Source organism: Meles meles, chromosome 3, assembly GCF_922984935.1.
Source record: "Meles meles chromosome 3, mMelMel3.1 paternal haplotype, whole genome shotgun sequence".
In the NCBI taxonomy this organism is placed as follows: domain Eukaryota; kingdom Metazoa; phylum Chordata; class Mammalia; order Carnivora; family Mustelidae; genus Meles; species Meles meles.
This window is the reverse complement of record NC_060068.1, coordinates 110,583,051-110,606,700: the sequence shown is the minus strand read 5'-3', so window position 1 is coordinate 110,606,700 and position 23,650 is coordinate 110,583,051. Positions and strand designations below refer to the sequence as shown.

At 37.4% G+C, this 23,650-nt stretch overlaps 1 protein-coding gene across 2 annotated transcripts in view; it reads left to right on the top strand.

The window, feature by feature from the left end:
* SEC24A (SEC24 homolog A, COPII coat complex component) overlaps positions 1-23,650 on the top strand; it is a 65,862-nt gene that overhangs the window by 14,309 nt on the left and 27,903 nt on the right. Inside the window, exons 2-11 of one of the 2 annotated variants that reach the window (XM_045999535.1) lie at positions 5,582-6,073; positions 11,481-11,651; positions 13,733-13,810; positions 14,401-14,561; positions 14,846-15,018; positions 15,883-15,985; positions 17,235-17,361; positions 18,989-19,098; positions 20,888-21,000; positions 23,502-23,620. In XM_045999535.1, the coding sequence (XP_045855491.1) occupies positions 5,582-6,073; positions 11,481-11,651; positions 13,733-13,810; positions 14,401-14,561; positions 14,846-15,018; positions 15,883-15,985; positions 17,235-17,361; positions 18,989-19,098; positions 20,888-21,000; positions 23,502-23,620 (1,647 nt within the window). The remainder of the gene's footprint in view (positions 1-5,581; positions 6,074-11,480; positions 11,652-13,732; positions 13,811-14,400; positions 14,562-14,845; positions 15,019-15,882; positions 15,986-17,234; positions 17,362-18,988; positions 19,099-20,887; positions 21,001-23,501; positions 23,621-23,650) is intronic. The other variant, XM_045999534.1, reaches the window with a different exon arrangement.

The window sequence follows — 23,650 nt, the reverse complement described above, 5'->3', positions numbered from 1 at the left end:
TACTTTTTAGACAGATAGTAAATCTGTGAGAAATTGACAGGACAAAACTTAACTTTGAGAGCTTCAATTAGCAAGGAATATTTTTTTTTTTTAAGATTTTATTTATTTATTTGACAGATGAGATCACAAGTAGGCAGAGAGGCAGGCAGAGAGAGAGAGAGGAGGAAGAAGGCTCCCTGCTGAGTGGAGAGCCCATGCGGGACTAGATCCCAGGACCCTGGGATCATGACCTGAGCAGAAGGCAAAGGCTTTAACCCACAGAGCCACCCTGGTGCCTTTTTTTTTTGTTCTTCTTAAGATTTTATTTATTTATGGGCACCGGGGTAGCTCAGTCATTGAGCATCTGCCTTTGACTCAGGTCATGATCCTGGGGTCCTGGGATTGAGCCCCGCACTGGGCTCCGTGGTCACCGGGAAGCCTGCTTCTCCCTCTCTCACTCTGCCTGCTTGTATTCCCTCTCTCGCTGTATCTCTCTTTCTTTCTCTGTCAAATAAATAAAATCTTTAAAAAAAAGTTTTTATTTATTTATTTGTGAGAGAGAGCATAGGTGGGATAGGGAGGGTGATAAGCAGATTCCCTGCTGACCAAGGAGTCCGATATGGGGCTTGATCCCAGAACACTGGGATCATGACCTGAGCTGAAGACAGAAATTTAACCAACTGAGCCACTCAGGCGCCCCAGGCATCCGACTCTTGATCTCAGGTCTTAATCTCAGGGTTGTGAGTTTGAGCACTATGTGGGTCTCCACACTGCGCATGGAGCCTACTTAAAAAAAATAACTGATAGGGGCACCTGGGTGGCTCAGTGGGTTAAGCCTCTGCCTTCAGCCCAGGTCGTGATCTCAGTGTCCTGGGATCGAGCCTCGCATCGGGGGAGCTCTGCTCAGCAGGGAGCCTGCTTCCCCTCTGTCTCCCCCTGCCTCTCTGCCTACTTGTGATCTCTCTCTCTATCTAATAAATAAAATCTTTTAAAAAAAATCACTGATAGAGATTATATAAATATTTCATTCCTTGTTAGACTTTGAATTTATTCATTTATTTATTGGTTTAGACTGTTTATTCAGTGGATTATAATCCACTGTTATTATTATTACTTATTTTGATTTTATATTATCTCAGATGGCCTTTGGCTGCCCTTCAAGCTGTCTGCTCTGTTTTCTTGTATTATATCGTTCCTGGGCATTCTGACTTCTGGCACAGTAAGATATTACAGGCTCTTCTTGTATTTTCTAAGACTCCTTTTTTTTTTTTTTTTAAAGATTTTATTTATTTATTTGACAGAGAGAGAGATCACAAGTAGTTAGAGAGGCAGGCAGAGAGAGAGGAGGAAGCAGGCTCCCCGCGGAGCAGAGAGCCCGATGCGGGGCTCGATCCCAGGACCCCGAGACCATGACCTGAGTCGAAGGCAGCGGCTCAATCCATTGAGCCACCCAGGCGCCCCTTTTTTTTAAAGATTTTATTTATTTATTTGACAGACAGTGATCACAAGTAGGCAGAGAGTCAGGCAGGTTGTGGGGGGGGAGCAGGTTCCCCGCTGAGCAGAGAGCCTGACACGGGACTTGATCCCGAACCCTGAGATCATGACCTGAGTCGAAGGCAGAGGCTTTAACCCACTGAGCCACCAGACACCCCTAAGATTCCTTTTTTGTTTATTGGTTTTTGGTTTTTGTTTGTTTTTGTTTTTTCTTTTATATTTTTGCTAGCCATGATTCCTTTTAGTGGAGAGAAAAATATTTAGAAACCAAGATCTTGTACTAGATATAATCAGAGCAATTAGAATGTCTCTGCTACCAGTCTCAGCAGACAGAATTAAGGAAACTATCTATCTATCTATATATGTATTGAAATCCATGAGTTTCAGTTGCAACTCCCAGTGCAGACCCACCATCATTAGGTTCATTCATTCTAGTTTGCCCTTTTCCATATTTGTGACTTCCTTCTCAGAGAGTGAGAGACCTTGCTTCCATTATCCTGTATGTATTTAATCGGTCAGTTCTCCTGTGTGTAACCATTCTCCCATTGCTGGTGCTGCCCTCTCATTCTATTCTAGCTTCCCTCCAGTGTGGATGCTTATACCTCTTCCCAACCCCATGTCTTTAGCACTGAATTTTTCAGGAAAGGGACTATTTTTCTTTTTAGCTTATTTATTTCGATTTTATTTATTAATTTATTTAGAGTGCGAGTGAAAGGAAGGGCAGAAGGAGAGAGAGAATCTTAAGCAGGCTCCATGGTCATTATGGATCCCCTTGTGGGGCTCGTTCTGATGACCCTGAGGTCATGACCTGAGCCAAAATCAAGAGTAGACTGCTTAACTGACTGAGCTACCCAGGCATCCTTAATTTATTTAAAAGTCTTGCTTATAAGAATATCCAGCATAGTGCCATATCATGGAATAATTTTTTTTACCTTTAAGAGATCCCATCAGCGGGGCGCCTGGGTGGCTCAGTGGGTTAAAGCCTCTGCCTTCGACTAAGGTCATGATCTCAGGGTCCTGGGATTGAGCCCCGCGTCGGGCTCTCTGCTCAGCGGGGAGCCTGCTTCCTCCTCTCTCTCTGCCTGCCTCTCTGCCTACAAAAAAAAAAAAAAAAGAGAAACATTCAGATGGGTGAGACTGGAGCTGAGCAAAGAGGAAAAGGAGTAGGAAATTGAATAGCTTGTTTATGAAGGTCTTTTGCCATTAAATGAAGTAACATGTCAATTGACAGTGACTTTACCATATGCATATATTAAACTCAAAGATGAGGGTCTTCATTATACATAAATATTTAAAGAGGGGCTGGGGCATCTAGGTGGCTTAATCAGTTAAGCATCCAAGTCTTGATTTCTGCTCAGGTCATTATCTCAGGGTCATGAGTTCTGGCCCAAGTACAACTCCAAGGTCAACACGGAATGTGTTTGTCCTTCTCCCTCTGGTCTTCCTTGTTCTCTCTCTCTCTCTTTCAGATAAATAAAAAATAAAATCTTAAAAAAAAAAAAAAGAGTTGCACACTCTACTGACTGAGCCACCCAAGTGCACTCTGAGTGCTATCTTTTAAAAAAATACTTATCTTGGGGGCGCCTGGGTGGCTCAGTGGGTTAAGCCGCTGCCTTCAACTCAGGTCATGATCTCAGGGTCCTGGGATCGAGTCCCGCATTGGTCTCTCTGCTCAGCAGCGAGCCTGCTTCCCTCTCTCTCTCTCTGCCTGCCTCTCTGCCTACTTGTGATCTCTCTCTGTCAAATAAATAAATAAAATTAAAAAAAAAAAAACTTATCTTGGGTCACCTGGCTGGCTGGTGCAGTCCGTTAAGCATTTGCCTTTGTCTCAGATCATGATCTCAGGGTCCCGGGCTTGAGCCCCACATTGGGGGTCCCTGCTAAGTGGGGAGTCTGCTTCTCCACCCTCTACTACTCCTCCTGCCTCACTTTACTCATACTTGCTTACTCTCAAATAAAATCTTTTAATAAAAAAGTGTTTATCTATTTCCTTTTATTTTCTAATTTTAGCAACAGAAATAACAGTTTATTCCTGAGTAGAAGTGGTAGTTCTAGGGATTTTTCTTTATAACAGCTTTATTTTTTAATTAATTTTAATCTTTTTTATTTTAATTTTTTAAAAATTTTTTAAATTTTTAAATTTTTATTTTTTTAAAAGATTTTATTTATTTATTTGACAGACAGAGATCACAAGTAGGCAGAGAAGCAGGCAGAGAGAGAGAGAGAGAGAGGAGGAAGCAGGCTCCCTGCTGAGCAGAGAGTCCGATGCGGGGCTCGATCCCAGGACCCTGGGATCATGACCTGAGCTGAAGGCAGAGGTGTTAACCCACTGAGCCACCCAGGCGCCCCATAATCTTTTTAATTTTTAAAAGATTTTTATTTATTTGACAGACAGAGATCACAAGTAGGCAGAGAGAAAGAGGGGAGCAGGCTCCCCGCTGAGCAGAGAGCCTGATGCGGGGCTCGATCCCAGGACCCTGAAATCATGACCTGAGCTGAAGGCAGAGGCTTTAACCCACTGAGCCACCCAGGCACCCCATAACAGCTTTAAAATGTACAATTCATTGATCTTTAGTGTATTCACAGTTTTGCAACCATCACTACTATCAATTTTATAATTTTTTTAAGATTTTTTTTAATTTATTCATTCGTGAGAGAGAGAGACAGAGAGCACAAGCAGGGGGAGCAGCAGGCTTCCTGCAACCATCACTACTATCAGTTTTATAGTATTTTTATAACCCCCAAAAGAAACCCTACTCTTACTGGCAGTTACTCTCCATTGCCTCCTCCTCCCAGCCCCTACAATCTCCCAGGCCCTGCAGTCCAGCAAATGCAACTGGATTTTGCTGTTCGGTACATTTCATATAAATGAATCATACAACGTATGCTCTTGATGGCCAGCATCTTTCAGTCAGCATAATTGTCGAGGTTTATCTATGTTGTAAAATGTAGTCAATATTGCATTCCTTTTTATGATATCCCGTTGTATAGATACACCCTTTTGTTTATCTGTTCATCGGTTGATGGACATTTGGGTTGTTTGTACTTTTTTGCAATTATGAATAATGATGTTATGAATATTTGTGCATGAGTTTTTATGTGGGGTAAGAGTGGAATTGCTGGATTATATGATAACTATGTTTAATACTTTGAGGGACTGCCAAACTGTTTTCTACTGTAGTTGCACCATTTTACACTTCTTTTTTTTTTTTTTTTTTTTTTAAAGATTTTTATTTATTTATTTGACAGAGAGAGAGATCACAAGTAGGCAGAGAGGCAGGCAGAGAGAGGAGGAAGCAGGCTCCCCGCAAAGCAGAGAGCCCGATGCGGGGCTCGATCCCAGGACCCTGAGATCATGACCTGAGCTGAAGGCAGCGGCCTAATCCACTGAGCCACCCAGGCGCCCCCATTTTACACTTCTGTTAGCATTGTGTGAGGGTTCCGGTTTCCCCACATTTTTTAAAAAACAGATTTATTTATTTATTTGTTTATTTATTTGTTTATTTGTCAGAGACCAAGAAAGAGAGTGCGCAAGCAGGGGTAATGGCAGGCAGGTGCAGAGGGAGAAGCAGGCTGCCCACTGAGCAAGGAGCCCAATGCAGGGCTGGATCCAACAACCCTGGGATCATGACTTGAGCCAAAGGCAGATGCTTAACCACCTGAGCCACCCAGGTGTCTGTAAATATTTCATTTATTTATTTGACAGAGAGAGACACAGTGAGAGACGGAACATAAGCAGGGGGTCAGTGAGAGAGGGAGAAACAGGAGCCTGATGCAGGGCTCAGTAGTTTGTCCAGGTTCTTGTTAACACTAAAATGTTTACTGACTTTTTCATTTCAGTCATCCAGATTGGTGTGAGTGCCATCTCACTGTGGTTTTGATTTGTATTTCTCTAATGACTAATAATGTTGAGTGTTTTTGCATGTACGTATTGACCGTTTGCATATCTCTTTGGAAATATATTTGAATGTCTGAATCTTTTGTTCATTTTTAAATTGCGTTGTCTTTTTATTGTTTAATTATAAGAGTACCATATGTTTTACTGTATTTCTTAGAGTATTTTTATTGCTTTGTTTGCAAGACTAATTTTTCCTCCTCTTATTGGAAGGTCCTGTCCAAAATGCAATGATGTTTTCACAAGCATCAGTGAACCAAGGATATAATTCTCAGCGTCCAGGATCCTATCCTCATCTAATACCAGCAAAGACATTGAATCCAGTCTCTGGACAGTCTAACTATGGTGGTTCTCAGACTGTTTCTCCGTTAAGTAATTATCAGGGACCTGGGCAGACTCTTTACAGACCACCTGTGGCTTCTAATCCAGCAACATCTTCGCTTCACAGTGCTCCTGTTCCCCGAATGCCACTACCTACTTCTCACAACCCAGATGCTACACCAATGCCTTCTGGTAGCTTTCTTCCTGGAGCCAACATACAGCCACCTTTGAATTGGCAGTATAACTATCCATCCACAGGATCGCAGACAAACCATTGTCCTCCTGCATCATCCCAACCAACTATACCTGGGAATACAAATTTGACAAGTCATCAATATGTCTCTTCTGGAGATCCTTCATTTCAAAACAACTTCATAAAATCAGGTAGAGTTCTTATTAGGAGTACTTCCTCTGTAGAAATGAGAAAATTTTGCACGTTGAGATGTTATAATTTATATTTCAAGACTTTAAACCAAATGGAGGACTCTTAGTTTTCTCAGTCATTGTTAATCTTTAAATAGTTACTTATCTAACCTTGAGTTAGCTTAAAATCATGGGTTTGCTTCTTACCTTTGAAGGTATCCTCTGTGTTTCTTTGAGTCACCCATGGTATTTCAGGGAATCAGGTATGCATATAGATCTACTCCCTTATGGACTTGCCATTACTTTTTTTAACTGTGTTCCATATTAAGAAGCTCAGTTCTTTTTTGTTGTCTTGATCTGAGGCTTGGGTTATCTTTTTGTTATGGCTTAGACAGTTTTGCTCCCCAGAAGGTGTAGGATCCTGACAATAACTTTTGTAGTGAGGAATGTTAATTACCAGAACTGCAGTCAGAAAGCAGTGGGCAGAGATTTATATTTATTTTTTCTTGTAAGAGTTTTATAGTTTTAGCTCTCATATTTCGGTCTTTGATCAATCTGGAGTTAATTTTTGTGAATAGTGTGAGGTAGGGCTTCAGTTTCATTCTTGTGCGTGTGAGTATACATTTGTCCTAGGACTATTGGATGGTAAGACTGTTCTTTGTTTCATTGAGTGGTGTTGGCACCCTTACTGAAAATCAATTGATCATAAATGTAAGGGACTCTGATCTATAACTATCTTTTTACTAGTACCAAACAACTTGATTACTGTAGGTTTGTAGTAAGCCTTGAATTGGGGAAGTATGACTCCTCCAACTTTTTTCTTCTCTTTCTTTTTTCTTTTTTTTTTTTTAAGATTTTATTTATTTATTTGAGAGAGAGAGCACAAGCAGGGGGAGGGGTAGAAGAAGAGGGAGAAGCAGACTCCCCACTGAGCAGGGAGCCCCACGCTGGGCTCATCCTAGGACCCCGAGATCATGACCTGAGCTGAAGTCAGATGCTTAACAGACTGAGCCACTCAAGCACCCCTCCAACTTTGTTTTTCTTTTTCAAGTTTGTTGTGGCTATTCTGCATCCCTTGGCATTTTGTGATCTCTCTCTCTCTGTCAAATAAATAAATAAAATCTTCAAAATTTGGTTGTATCTGGTTCACAAGTAAGTTCATTTAACCATTTCACTGTTCCTATTTCATTTTTAAATTAGTGTCTTGTACACTTAACAAAATTAATAGTGTTACTTTGATATTTTTTTTATTTTTTTAATTTTTATTTATTTATTTGACAGAGAGAAATCACAAGAGAGGCAGGCAGAGAGAGAGGATGGGAAGCAGGCTCCCCGCTGAGCAGAGAGCCCGATGTGGGACTCGATCCCAGGACCCTGAGACCATGACCCGAGCTGAAGGCAGCAGCTTAACCCACTGAGCCACCCAGGCGCCCAATAGTGTTACTTTGAAAAGCATTTAAAATTCTGTATTGAGATCTGCAGGTTGATTCTGTTGAGCCGACATCCTCAAGGAAACGAACTAGTAAAAGCTTCCAAATGAAATAGTAATATCAATAGTTACCTAGTGTATGTATTCCTGTATACTACATATATTTGAACTGCTGAAACTATTTTTCTTGGCCTCTGATCAGTCATTGGCGCTGGTGAATACATTTGCATTTTGGCCTATAAAGGTTAAAGTTGCTTCTAGAAAATTGGTTTCTTTTCTTTTTTAATACTTATTTACTTGTCAGAGACAGAGTGAGAGAGTGAGCAAGCACAGGCAGGGGGAGCAGCAGGCGAAGGGAGAGAGAGAAGCAGGCTCCCCGCTGAGCAGGGAGCCCGATGAAGGACTTGATCCCAGTACCCTGGGATGACCTGCACTGAAGGCAGATACTTAACCAACTGAAACTGAAAGTTGGTTTCTGTGTAGAAATCTTCTGATCTGCAGTTGTTCAAACTGAAATCGTCTGGTTACTTTTATTCTTATTCTTTTGGCACCATGAATGAGCATCAGTCATTTGAAATTAATGAATTTTCATCTCATTATTGATAATTATAAGTAACATTTATTGAATGTTTTTATTTTCCAGCACTTTGCCAAACTTCTATATGTGATATCTTAGTTAATCTTCATGACAGTGTCCTCTTTTACAGATAAGAAATGAAGTTTTAATACTTTGCCCAAAGCCACAAGAGAATAGTTTGGGAAAAGCTACTATTAAAATACTATTTAGGGGCGCCTGGGTGGCTCAGTGGGTTAATGCCTCTGCCTTCGGCTCGGGTCAGGGTCTCAGGGTCCTGGGATCGAGCCCCGCATCGGGCTCTCTGCTCAGCGGGGAGCCTGCTTCCCTTCTTCTCTCTCTGCCTGCCTCTCTGCCTACTTGTGATCTCTGTCAAATAAATAAATAAAATCTTTAAAAAAATAAAAACTATTTAAGAGTAGGTGTAGCTTCTTATTAAAAGGCATGTCATTAATAATCTGAAATTCTTTTGGCTATTACAAGCCCTCAGGTAGAGAGCTACACCCCAGATATAGTGAAAGACAAAAGCGAATGACAAAACTTAGAAAGTTTCTTATATAAAAGAAGGGGGAAGAAAGATACATTTACTAAGAAAATGAACCTTAAATAAATATATGATTATCCTTCTTTTTTCTTAGGTACTTCTAAAAAAATTCCTCATTTTTTTAACACTTGATTGGTAGTAGGTGCCTGATTATCTGATCTCAAAACTGCATCTAGGTTATACTACGTTTTGAGTCCACATCATTAAATTTCTCTGACTTTTTTTTTCTTTTTTTTTAAGATTTTATTTATTTATTTCAGAGAAAGAGCATGGAAGTATGAACAGTGGGAGAGGGTGTCTAAGGGAGAAGGAGACTCCACTGATCAGAGAGCTGGTTGCTGGGCTGCTGGGGCTCAATCCCAGGATCCTGAGATCAGGACCTGAGCTGAAGGCAGACTCCTTTTTCTTTTTTTTTTTTTTTAAATAAGGATGTCTTTAAGATTTCTGTTTGTTTATTTATTTGTTTGTTTGTCTGTTTGTCAGCGGAGAGAGGGAGCACAAGCAGCAGGAGCAGCAGGCAGGGAGAGAAGCAGGCTCCCCGCTGGAGCCCAATGTGGGACTCGATCCCAGGACACTGGTATCTTGACCTGAGCTGAAGGCAGACACTTAACCGACTGAACCACCCAGGCACCCGAACTGACTTTTCTTTTACCTCATAAGCCATCTTTTAATATCCTTACATGGGCTTTAGGAGTCTCAGAGGGCAGGTTCTAAAACTCTAGCTATTAATGTTACATATAAGAATTATTCAAGTTGAGGGGCGCCTGGGTGGCTCAGTGGGTTAAGGCCTCTGCCTTCAGCTCAGATCATGATCTCAGGGTCCTGGGATCGAGTCCCATATTGGGCTCTCTGCTCAGCAGGGAGCCTGCTTCTCCGTCTCTGCCTGCCTCTCTGCCTACTTGTGATCTCTGCCTGTCAAATAAATAAATAAAATCTTAAAAAAAAAAAAGAATTATTCAACTTGAGGGGCACCTGGGTGGCTCAGTTGGTTAAGTGCCTGACTCTTTTGGTCTCAGCTCAGGTCTTGATCTCACAGTCATGAGTTCAAGCTCTGTTGGACTTCACACTGGGCTTGTGACCTACTTAAAAAAAAAAAATTATTCAGCTTGAAAAAAATGTCTACTTTAGGGGCGCCTGGTGGCTCAGTGTAAGCCTCTGCTTTCGACTCAGGTCATGATCTCAGGGTCCTAGGATCAGGCCCTACATTGAGCTTTCTGCTCGGTGGAAGCCTTCTTCCCCTTCTCTCTCTCTGCCTGCCTCTCTATTTACTTGCAATCTCTCTCTCTTTCTCTGTCAAATAAATAAATAAAAATAAAATCTTTTTTAAAAGTCTACTTTATGAAATGTAGCATGTTGTGGTTTCAATTTTTTTCCCTTAAACCTGTGAAAAATCTCTATAAGCTCATTTGTATTTTGTTAAACATTAGGTTGTTACACCTTTGTGGCCAGAGGTATCATACATTCTTGCTTGTGTTGAGTTGGTAGTGTACCTTGTCCTTTTGTTCTTTCGACTTGTCTGTATTGCCATGGATATATGTCAGTGCTTCCTTGATAAGGGAGTTATATGGCAGTAATCTTTGTCTTCAGTTGTTAACAGGGCACTGATTTGTCTTGTTCGCAGCTATAAGGTTCAGTAGTAACGATCATGTTTCATTTTGACCCTGGAGAATTGAACAGTATTGAAGAAACGTTGAAAATTTTTGTATCTGGGTATCTTTATCCCCTTACTTTAAAAAATCACAAGGTTTTACAAATACAGGTAGAATATCAGTAAAATTCATTTATTATCTATTTCACTTACAAATTCAGAGGATTTAAAAAGTCCTGGAATGGGGGCACGTGGGTGGCTCAGTGGGTTAAGCCTCTGCCTTCTGCTTAGGTCATGATCTCAGGGTCCTGGGATCGAGCCCCATATCGGGCTCTCTGCTCGGCGGGGAGCCTGCTTCCCCCTCTCTCTGCCTGCTTCTCTGCCTACTTGTGATTTCTCTCTTTCTGTCAAATAAATTTTAAAAATCTTAAAAAAAAAAAGAAAACTCGTTAAATCAAGGCAGAAAGATACTGGTAGATATAAAGACAAATACCATGTCATTCCTAGTTTAGTTTTGTGAGTAGTGTTAAACTTCTCAGATATCAGTGTTTTATAAAGTATATACTTTAACTTTTGTATCATTTCCTGATTTTTTAAGCCTAGGGAGTTTTCCTTTGTTTTCTTTTCTTCCTTCCTTCTTCCTTTCCTTTCCCTTCCTCTCCCTCCCTCCCTTCCTTCCTTCCTTCCTTTTTTTTCTTTGAGAGAGAGTACTTGTGAGCAGGGAAGAGGAATAGAGGAAGAGGGAGAAAGATAACCTTAAGCAGGCTCCAAAGCTCAGCAGAGACCCCCACATGGGGCTCGATTCCACGACCCTGAGATTATGACCCAAGCCGAAATCGATAGTCTGTCCTCAACTGACTGAGCCACATAGGCACCCCTAGTTTGTAGCTTTAGAAAGCTGTCAACCTAATTAATGTTAATTGGATGGACTACATTAATAGGTCATTAATAATATTTTATTCATGTTAATTTCTGTTGGAATATTTGACATGACCTTGTTGAACCTCTGTGACTAGTTAATTAAAATTAATCAATAAACAGGGCATTGAATCTACCCTATAAGTGATTTGATGCTCCTTTAATAATTGACAAATAAGAAGCGTGTATGAGAGACTTGTAAATGTGTAAAGCATGCATATAAATTAGAAAGTCATAAACCTGAGCAGGTAACATATTTCTGGTAATTTGTTAGTGATTTTAATTAAAATGTAAATTTGAAAGTTAACACGTATTTGGTAAAAGGCCGTTCTTCTTAGTTCTTAAGTGACTTGTAAAAAACTGATGTTTCTGTAGGTTCTGCACCCCCCTTAGTGAACCCATCTCTGCCTACCACTTTCCAACCAGGAGTTCCTCTTGGGCCCCCTCCAACTGGAGGACCACCTCCAGTGAGGGCAGTCACTTCTCAGAAATCATCACATAGAGCTGCACCCCAGCCCTCATTCAATTCAGCTGTCAACCAAGAAGGTAAGCAAAGCAAAACCAAGTCAAATCCTAATGTTTTGACTGGGGGGGGGGGGGGGGTGGAAGGATCAATATTATTTGAATTTTTTGCATTCAGGTAATATTTTTTCCAGAAAATTTAGTTGTTTCAGTTAGGAAGGTCTTCAGGAATTTAGAGTTTAAAAAAGTTCCTTAGTATTCCACTACCCTGTATCGGGCCTAGCATTTAGGAACTATTGTTATCTTTTTTGTTGCTGGGCAGATATTAACAATCATGGCTCTAAAGTTAGATGCCTTTTGGCAGAGGAAGGTAAGAATTTCTGTTTTTCTGGGCATGGTGTTAGAACTGTCCTTTTAATACATTGGCTCTTTTCCATGAAAGCAATGTTTTTTTTTCTGCTGTTATTGTAAATGTTAACAAATATTCATCAACCTAAATAAAAAGTAAAATATACAAGTATTTTGAAGTTGTATGTAAACAGTAAAATGTTTTAAAGCATTGTCTTCAGCTATAACTTTAAAATACAAGTTTATTAGTTTAAACAATATATTTTGTCAAATAAGAAACTGATTTTAGCAATAACCTAACCAATGCAACAAAATGTGGAAATAGGAAAACAGAGGGAAAAACTGCTGTCCATATCCTACTTCTGAATGTTATTTTTGTTTTTTCTTCTAGCATTTCCTTTTTTTAGTATTATATAAATAGGGAAAAGAGCGACCTGTGAATATTTTGAAAAGAATGGTGTTAATAATGAGTAACAAAATGAAAATGTCCCACTGTTTGCCACATTATAATTTTGAAAATCAAGCTACAATAAATATTTGCATTTTTAACCAACTAAAAATATGTCCAATGTTTTCATTTACTTTTACAGTTTTACTAAGGTTTTCATATCAACTCATGGTTAAAGTCATGGTGGTCTTGAGAGCTAGAAAGGAATTAACTGATTTTCTCAACTATTAAACTTAACTGTTTGATGTTAAAATGACTGTTAAAGTTAGCACCTTTGTACTTAGAAGCTAGAGGTTGATTCTATTTACTCATTTTAGTTTCTTCTATACCTGACTTAAAGCTCATAAATAGTAGGTACCTAGAAATAGATTTCAATTCTTCATAAGCAGGTGTTCCTGGCATTTATCTCTAAATCTTTAAATTGGAGGGAAAGGAAGTTAAGATTTTTATTTTATTTTAGTAGCTGCTCCCTAGAATAAAGCAATCATTACATTAACATATCTTCAGATTAATTCTAGATTCCACTCTGTTCCTTAGTTTGAAAAAAAAAAAAAATAAATAAACTTTTTTTTTTTTTTTTTTTTTAAGATTTTATTTATTTGACAGATAGAATACAAGTAGGCAGAGAGGCCAGCAGAGGGAGAGGGAGAAGCAGGCTCTCAGCTGAGCAGGGAGCCTGACACGGCGTTCGATCCCAGGACCCTGGGATCACGATCCAAGCCGAAGGTAGCCGCTCAACCGACTGAGCCACCTAAGTGCCCCCCCAAAAAAGTACTTTTATCTTCATAATTTATTTTCTCTTTAAATTGTATTGATTTTGGTGACTTTTTATTCAGTGTGTGCTGTTCTTTAGAGGTTTTTAATGCTCTCAGCTGCTGAAATCTTTCAGATAATATATAATTTTACAAACTGCACTAAGGACTATCAGTTTTAGAAGTTCGTAAAATTATTTAAAACTTTTATATATTTTCAGGGCGCCTGGGTGGCTCAGTGGGTTAAAGCCTCTGCCTTCGGCTCAGATCATGATCCCAGGGTCCTGGGATTGAGCCCCACATTGGGCTCTCTGCTCAGCGGGGAACCTGCTTCCCCCTCTCTCTCTGTCTGCCTCTCTGCCTACTTGTGATCTCTGTCTGTCAAATAAGTAAATAAAATCTTTAAAAAAAAACCCAACTTTTATATATTTTGTATACTTAAAAACATGCATTATTTGAAATTATTTGAAATTTTTATTTCAAGATTTGACATTTTTCCTGGGTTGTGAGCTAAAGTATTTGGAAAGTTATCTTAAATTTTAGATATTAGCGCTCAAATTTTTCAGAAATTGTAACAGTTTTTCTAGTTTAAATATTGTAATAAACTTCTTTTTTAGGTATTGCATCAAATACCAATAATGGATCTATGGTGGTTAACAGTAGTTATGATGAAATTGAAGGCGGTGGCTTCTTGGGTGAGATGCTATGAAAGATGATTTTTGTTTTTTGTGTATGTGTGTGTTTTAGTATGTGTTCATTAGGAAACAGTGAAGAAAACTTCATAATCTTATCACACAGCAGTACCTCATGATAGCATTTTTTATTTCTATACCTTTAGATTTTTTTTATCAGTTTTTTTTTTCCTTTAAGAATTGGGATCATGGGCTTTATTATTACGTTCTGGCTATAGAGTATTTTTATGAATTAAATCTATTTCAGTATATTAAACCAGTTGTACATTAATATGCTTTCATTGATGTTTTGAATTAGAGTTTTAGTCTAAATATAAAGTTTAGTAAATGATACAAAAGTAAATCAACCATACCTAACTTATTTTTTTCATATAAGCTTATTTTTATGTGTTTTTGGTTATAGTCTACATTAACTAGATTTTGGTCATTGCTATTATTTTGTCAGTAGTGTTTATTTGTCTTATAATGCAAATTTGATAAATGAAGGTATTAAATTACCCAAGGGATTTTAGAGTTATAATTCAATGGATGTATGTGTTTATTTAAAGTATTCTAGAGTATAAAATAGAACTTAAAAGTTACCTTGTTTCTAGCAACACCACAGCATACTAACAAGAATCCCACAATGAGCCGAAGTGTTGGGTATTCATATCCCTCCTTACCACCTGGTTATCAGAACACAGCACCACCTAATACAACTGGAATGCCACCCTCTTCCTTGAATTACTCAAGTGGGCCACAGGGCTTTACTCAGGTAAACTTTTTTTTTCTTTTTTAACCAGCTTTCCATCTTTTGATTTAAACTGTGTAGGCATAAAAGTTTTGGGAAGCTGTTAATGAATACTTTTAACCAACTAAAATAATGGAATTTCATAAGACTTGTTTTATTACATATCCCCAGAACCAAACAAAATTGACCAGGAAATCTAGATTAGTTTTGTTATTTAGAGCAAAATTAAATAACTAAGTTCTTATATACTTCTGTTTTCAAATGAAAACATTATAAAGGCTACTTACTTTGAAATTATGTATCTTTAGACTCCCTTAGGTGCTAATCATTTAACTGCAAGCATGAGTGGATTAAGTCTACATCCAGAGGGGCTAAGAGTTATCAATCTTCTTCAAGAAAGAAACATGCTTCCAGCAACACCTTTGCGGCCTCCTGTTCCAAATTTGCATGAAGATATCCAGAAACTCAATTGTAACCCAGAGTAAGGTTTCAAATAGTGTTTCTTATTCCACATGACATTTTATTCTAGAAGTCTTGAATTTTGTTTTTGGCGCTACATGTTTTATGAACAAGTAGTACAAACATTAATTTATGAAAATAGTTTTGCATACAGTTAAATAGATCTTTGTTAATTGCTTACTTGATATTTGAAATATTCTAACTCAGATAGGGTTGTAACTTCTAAGCTGATGACTGCTCTTAACCAGCCCTAATGGAACTATGATACTCACTATCATTGTGGTGAATAAATTATTTTTTTTTTAAAGTCCAACATATCGGATTTGATTCTACATAATTCTTTATTTGCTCTCATTTTAAATTATTTTTTATAACAAACTTAATACCCTTCTATCCCTTAAAATGGATCATTAGTTTAAAATGTATGTGGTGATGACTTTGTAGTGATAACAAAATTGAATTTTGTTACTTTTTAAATGGTTTTTTTAGAACCTTCAACAAAACTGATCTCTTCATTAATAAACTTAAGCTTGCATTTGTACATTTGTGTCATCACCTTTTAATTCCAGTGTAATCAACATTTATATAAAGAAGAAGTCATTTGTTAGTCTGGGCTGTCTTATGCACAAGCCAAGCCAAGAAGAGACTGTATTTTAGTTACATAATACTGGGTTGTAACTATCTACCCTCTCTTTCTGAATAGGACTTAAATATTTAATGGGATAAAATTTGAGAGGGCCTATTGAAAAGTTTCTTTGTAATTTGATCCACTGTTAAAATGTGTACCTTTCATATATATATATATTTTTTTTTTGTCCAAAAATAATCATAGTGATAGCTGACAATGATTCTTTTTTTATGATACATGGTTTTTACTTTGACACAGGTTATTTCGATGCACGCTGACTAGCATTCCTCAGACTCAGGCCTTACTGAATAAAGCCAAACTTCCTTTGGGACTGCTGCTTCATCCTTTCAAAGACCTAGTGGTATGTTTCACTAATGAACATAAATGTCTAATGGAAAATTATCTTGGTGGTAAGGAATTTTCTACAGTAGTGCAAGAATCACATGTGGAATTTATCTGTGCTTTCTTTAGGAATTTGACCATTGACAGGTTCCTTTATTTGTAATTCATCCATCATTTTTATTACCAAACACTTCAAAATGAGGTAAAATAAGCATATTTTTGGAAAATTCAAGAGGTACTGAGAGAAAATAAATAAATGAACCATGCTATTTTAAAAAGTTGTAAATTATTTGCCTATTTAAAATGCTTTGCCCAGTCTCCCAGTCCTGCCATTCTTGGAGTAAATTTATTGCTTTAGGAAGCTGTTCCCTCTGCTTACGGGAAGAACAAAGAAGCCCTTCCACTTTTATCATAAGGCTTGGGGACCTTGACATACTCTTGGGAGGATCAGTACATAAGTGAGGTGACTATTCCAAAACAAATTTATATTAAGACTTTAGAACTTCTAGTCTGTAGGATAAACTTTAACTAGGAGCATAATTGCAGAGTTTAGTTGAATACTTAATAATTTACCCTTACCTTACTTTATGACAGTTCTTTATGAGAATTTAGTAAGCCTCTTAATACAACATGAAGAAAATTCCTAGTGACTTACTTGGTCATTTCACTGGCCATTTACCATCTATCTCAAAAATACATTGGGTAATGGGGCGCCTGGGTGGCTCAGTGGGTTAAGGCCTCTGCCTTTCGCTCAGGTCATGATCCCAGGGTCCTGGGATCGAGCCCCGCATTGGGCTCTCTGCTTGGCAGGGAGCCTGCTTTCTCCTCTCTCTCTCTCTCGGCCTGCCTCTCTCGAGCCCCGCATCGGGCTCTGTGCTTGGCAGGGAGCCTGCTTCCTCCACTCTCTCTCTCTGCCTGCCTCTCTCCCTACTTGTGATCTCTATCTGTCAAATAAATAAATAAAATCTTTAAAAAAAAATAAATTGGGTATTTACCATGTTGATTTCATAATATAAATGTTTAATTAGAAAATAAATACTTTTGAAAAGGCAGGATTTAATGAGAATGTTCCTGGAGAAAAATAGTTTTTAAAATCAATACATTTTAGCTACATAATTTTGTTGTGTGACAGTTTGGACACATCTTTTACCCTTGGTTTTTTTCTCCAAAATTATAGTATCCCAGAAGTTACTTGAAAGGTATGGATTAGCATTTGGCCTTTAGATGGGATGATCACTGCCTTTAAAAAATCAGTTCTGTTTTTTTAGCAATTGCCTGTGGTTACCTCCAGTACAATTGTGAGATGCCGCTCATGCAGGACATATATCAACCCTTTCGTCAGCTTTCTGGATCAAAGGAGATGGAAGTGTAACTTATGCTATCGAGTCAATGATGGTATGTCTTTTTAATAACATTTACAAATTTCAGTTCATTTTGTAGAGAAAGCAGATAATGTGAAATTTAAAAAAAAATAGCACCAATAACCTGTCTTACTTACTTGTAATCCTTCCACACTAAGATAACTTCTGTTAACTTCTTTCTACACATTTATACATACATACATATATGTGCATGTGTATACATATATGAATAATTATATACTTTTTGAACAAAAATGTGATATTCTGATACCACTTTTTTACATTTATTATATTGGATATATAATAAATGGCATATTTCATGGTATTATTTAAGCCTATAATTTAAGAAATATTTTTATTTAGAAATTGTCCCATGCCTTTTCTCTAGGGTGAAAGAAAATAAGTCCACAGAATAGCTGCCATTAGCTTCATTCACTGCTGTATGAAGGGAGGTGGGCAGTGCTAGAAGGTTAGTTGAATGTAGTTTTTTCAGTAATTGAGGAAGAGGAGATCTCTTTCAGAAGCTGCTTACAGTCAATGTTTAAGGAATATCAGCTAACCAATAACACTTTATTAGGATTAGAGAGGAAAAAGGGTATGTTGATAACCATATAGAAACTTAGGTCTCCAGGGTACCTGGCTGGCTCAGTTGGTGGGGCATGTGACTCTTGCTTTTGGGTAGTGAATTCAAGCCCCACATTGGGTGTAGAGCTTACTTAAAAAAAAAAAAAAAAAAAAAAAAAAAAAAATTTAAAATAAAAAAGAAAACTGGGTCTCTGTTTGAAAGGAAATTTCATTAAGCATTGGAAATGGGGAATTTAAGAGATTTTTAAAGACTATTCTTATGTTTTTCAGGAGTAAAGTGAGCATAGAATAAGAACATAATTTTTACTTTCTAATAATTTAGAAAATGTATGTATAGGGTTTGGTATGCCTTTAAAATCTTATGTATGTGTGCATTAGAATGTGAAATAAAATTATAATAAAGGTAGGAGTCATTTTAGTATGCAGCCCAGACCATTTCATAAACTATGGCTTACCCTTCAACAGGATTTGAATTTCAGAGTCCAGAGTGCTAACCATTACATGATGGAACCTGGATTTGAGTTTCTAAACAGTTAATGGGAAGACAGGAGCAATGATAATTTAGAAAATATTCTTTGAGCACTAGTATATTATAAGTGGTAGGTAACTGATATTGCATAAAGGCCTCCTTAATTAATGGAAGTCACAGAACTGTTGGGCTTTAGCTTATATTTTTACCATAGATTTGTGGGGCAGCCAGTCTGTACATATTGTGTCAAGTGTCAATATTTATGTACCATTATGAAATTTAAGACAAAATTTAGTCTCACATTTAAGATAATAATTGGTATTTAATGAATTTTTATCATCCTTTCAAGCTGTTTTAGGAAAGCAGTTTTAGCAAGAATTGAGACAAAGAGTATATTAAAAGGTAGGAAGAGAAAAATCACCATTATTGTGGCTGTAAAAGCAAGACATACTTGGTGCTATTGAGTGTGGGGGAAACTTGTATTTATCCTTTAATATTTAGTCTATATTGGCGTATCTATAAATCCTGAAAATAAGAAAACAACTAAATGCAAGATACATCAAACTTAATCCTTTCAGTTTTATCATTGAATGTTGTTGACTTATAGTTCCTGAGGAATTCATGTACAACCCTTTGACTAGAGTTTATGGAGAACCTCACAGAAGACCTGAAGTTCAGAATGCTACTATTGAGTTTATGGCTCCTTCAGAATACATGGTAAGCTTTCATTTTTATGTAGCGTATTTATTTAACACTGGGCTTTAAGTAAAACATTGTAGCATCCTATAACAAAATTTTATGTTATTAAATCTTATATTTGTTCATTATAAATGTAATTTATTATATAAGGGTAAATTTGAAAAGTAAAAGTAAATGTAAAATTTCACCCTTATTTTTTGTGTATCAATCCAGAAATGTGAAATATAATACCAGGATCATATTTTAGGTCACTTCCAATTTTTTTCTAATAATGTCATGATAAATGGTCTCTTTCAAGTACTATTACGCACTTGTATGAGTATCTGAGATCTTGCATTTTTAAAATAATAATTAGGCCTAATGTTTCGTTAGTAGTTTACATTTTATTAAGCATTTACATATTTTTGATCATCACAAACAACCATCTGATTTAAGCTAGGTCAATGCTGTTAATCCTGCTTTACAGATGTGAACACAGATTAAGTGACTTGCTAAATATCCTTTAAGTAAGTGGGAGACCTTGCATAAAAATCCATGCCTTTTGATTTGCTTATGCTTTCACCATGCCATAATTGCCTCTAAGTAGAGGGAATATGAAGATAAGACTTCACATCAGTTTTTTTGTGTTTGTTTTTTTTAAAAGATTTTATTTATTTATTTCACAGAGAGAGAGAGAGATCACAAGTAGACAGAGAGGCAGGCAGAAAGAGGGGGGGAAAACAGGCTCCCTGCCGAGCAGAGAGCTGAATGTGGGGCTTAATCCCAGGACCCTGAGATCATGACCTGAGCGGAAGGCAGAGGTGTAACCCACTGAGCCACCCAGGCGCCCCAATTTTTTATGTTTTATTTTACCTTGTTATGTTTTTTTGGGGTAATCTCTGGGCAATGGGAAATAGAAATTATGAGAGTTCATTTTCTTTTCACCACAGAAAAGTTCATTGTAGAAGACAGTTTTGTGACACTTAAATGGTTGGTAATAGTTTTCCCTAGTATAGCTGTCTCTTTGTTGAATTAAAACCAAAAAATCAGAAGATGCATCTGTTCTTTTGTATTGGCTGCCTGAGGTGTCTTTTATCTCCCAGGGTTTGGAAAACTGACTTCCTTTAAATTTGTAAATTTGCTTATTGCAAGATGTTTGCACCTTTTCCATTTATCTCTTAGGTGACAGATGCTATGAATCTGGCAAGTGGTCTGTGCAAAAAAATACAAAAGTTAGTACACTCCAAAAAAAAAGTTAGTATACTACATGCAAAGTTCTCATTGTGGTTATTTGATGCTTTTTTATTGACTTGAGAACAAATCTTTGAGTTTGGAATTTTAAAATATAGTTGTACATTTTTATGGATCTTGACTAAAATGCATTGGTTAAGAAACCAGCTCAAGCTAACTTGATTTGTCACTTACACAGTTTTAATTTCCCTACATTGTAAAATATAATGTATACATGGAAAAGTCTGTAAAACAAATGTGTAGGTTACCAAGTAACTGTAAACACCTGTGTTATTAGTACCATGCAGGTCAGAAATTGAACATTGCTGTACTCCCAGAAGCCCTTTGACTATATTTTCTCTCCTTGTCCCTAAAGAAAAACTCTTGTGACTTAGGGCAATCACATCTTCATTTTTCTTTTTCCAACTCCACATCTGAAAACAGTATGATATAGTTTGCCTATTTTTAGAACTTCTGTTATTTCTGTTATTTTCTTTTTAATCCATTATTGTTTATTAGTGTCTCCATTTAATCTACAGATGGTAAGTTTAGATTTAATCCTGTTAAAGGTCTTTAATGGGATCTTTCTTTTCTTCAGTTACGACCACCTCAACCTCCAGTGTACCTCTTTGTATTTGATGTATCTCACAACGCAGTTGAAACTGGATATTTGAATTCAGTTTGCCAGAGTTTGTTGGACAATCTGGATTTGTAAGTACCTTAATTCAGCTTAAATTTGAAACTACTGTGTGCAAAATGAATAAATAGTTTCAAAATACAAAAAATGCTATATATAATTATGTTCTAAATGTCCATTTAAATTGGTTTGTTAATTTCAGGTCTCATTTTCTCTGAGAAACAAATTGTTTTTTTAAGATTTTATTTATTTATTTGACAGAGAGAGAGGGAAGCAGGCTCCCCCCTGAGCAGAGAGCCCAACGCAGGGCTCGATCCCAGGACCCTGAGATCATGACCTGAGCCGAAGGCAGAGGCTCAGCCCACTGAGCCCCCCAGGCCCCCTGAGAAACATAAATTTATTTTAACTTTTCATTATGGAAAAATTTCAAACAACTAGTAAATAGAATGTAGTGAACGTCCAGGTACCATCCCTCAACTTCAACGTTTTTATGTTCATTTGTTCTTGTTTCATCTAATCCCTCCCATACACAAACCCTTTTTCCCCATGAGTATTTTCACTCAAATCTCAGCCACATATCTTACCTATAAATAATTGCAATTATTTTTTAAACCTAAGATACAAATATCACAGCAAACAAAATTAGCAGTAATTCCGTAATATGATTTAATACCTAGTTCAATTTTTGGTTATGTCAGAAATGCCCTTATTGTAGGTTTGTTGAAATAGAGAATCCAAACAATGTATACATGTTGCATTTAGTTGTCATATCTGTTAAGTCTCTTAAAATATCTGTACTTTAAATGGTTCTTAGATACTTATTGTAACCTATAAAAGCTAGTATGACTTTTCACTATTGTGAAATACAGTGCTCTTGTGTGGTATAGAGGAATGTGAAGGATCATATCTTATCAGAAATGGACTAAGTCCCTCACCTGGGCGAAAGGAGCCTCCTTATTCTTGCCAGCATTTGTATTTCTTTTTTATTTTAATTTTAATTAGTTTATTTATTTTATTTATTTTTTTTAAAGATTTTTTTTTATTTATTTACTTGACAGAGAGAGACCACAAGTAGACAGAGAGGCAGGCAGAGAGAGAGAGAGGGAAGCAGGCTCACCGCCGAGTAGAGAGCCCGATGCGGAACTCGATCCCAGGACCCTGAGATCATGACCTGAGCCGAAGACAGCGGCTTAACCCACTGAGCCACCCAGGCACCCCTAGTTTATTTATTTTAAAAAAGATATTTATTTATTTAGCAGAGAGAGAGAAAGAGATCATAAGCAGGCAGAGAGGCATGCAGAGAGAGAGGGGGAAGCAGACTCCCTGCTGAGCAGAGAGCCCGATGTGGGGCTTGAGCCCAGGACCCTGAGATCATGACCTAGGTGACGGCGGAGGCTTAACCCACTGAGCCGCCCAGGTGCCCCTAAATTTTTATTTATTTTTTTAAGATTTTGCTTATTTATTTGAGAAAAAGAGACTATGAGCAGGGGGAGGGGCAGGCAGAGCAGGTTCCCTGCTTACTGCATGGCTTGGTTCCAGGACCCTGGAATTATTACGGGAGCTGAAGGCAGACGCTTGGCTGACTGAGCCACCCAGGCACCCAGTATTTGTATTTTTAATCAACAAGAATGAAAACTAGTTTGTCTCTCTCCTTAAGAAACTGAAGGTCCACATATTTAAGTTCTTTAAGACAGATACTTTTGGTGCTCTTAAGGTGAACAATATAAGAGATTTGGGTAAACTTTTTAAAAGATATGCAATACGTTAATTTCCATTATATTTTAGGGGTGCATGGGTGGATCATTGGTTAAGCATCCAACTCTTGATCTCAGCTCAGGTGTTGATCTCAGGGTCTGAAGTTCAAGCCCTTTGGTGGGCTCCATGCCTAGCATATACACACGTACATATATATTATATATACATAGACACATGGATATATTATATTTTACAGTTGCTAAATGATAATTTTTTGTTAAAACTTTTTGTTAAATTAAAATCATCTACAAAGTTCACTATAAGAACATGAAAAGGTTTATATATACATTCAAGTATTTTTTTTAAACTTTCTTTTTTTTTTTTTTTTTAAGATTTTATTTATTTGACAGAGAGAGATCACAAGCAGGCAGAGAGGCAGGCAGAGAGAGAGGGAAGCAGGCTCCCGCTGAGCAGAGAGCCCGATGCGGGGCTCGATCCCAGGACTCTGGGATCATGACCTGAGCCGAAGGCAGCGGCTTAACCAACTGAGCCACCCAGGCGCCCCTCAAGTATTTTTTTTATATACCATTTCCTATGTAATTTATGTAACTTTATATAGGTGTAGTGAGTTTTGGATTGCTATATTATTGCAGGGTTTTATTGATTGTTTGGCTTATATGTAATGTTTTCACTTTGAGTAGGTTCTGTTTTCATACTAGTTAAACATTGGGTGGATTAAGCATTTATTTTGGGATAATTTCCATAATACAAAAGTATTTTGTATGATATATGTTATATGTTAGCTCTTCACAGATATTTTTACATATATATGTATATGGAAAAACTTGATGCAATACTCTTTTGAATTTGTTTGTTGTAGGCTTCCTGGAAACACCAGGACAAAAATTGGCTTCATTACATTTGATAGTACAATCCACTTCTACAGTCTTCAAGAAGGTCTCTCTCAACCTCAGATGCTAATCGTTTCAGATATTGAAGGTATATATACTTAAAATTATTGAAACGCCT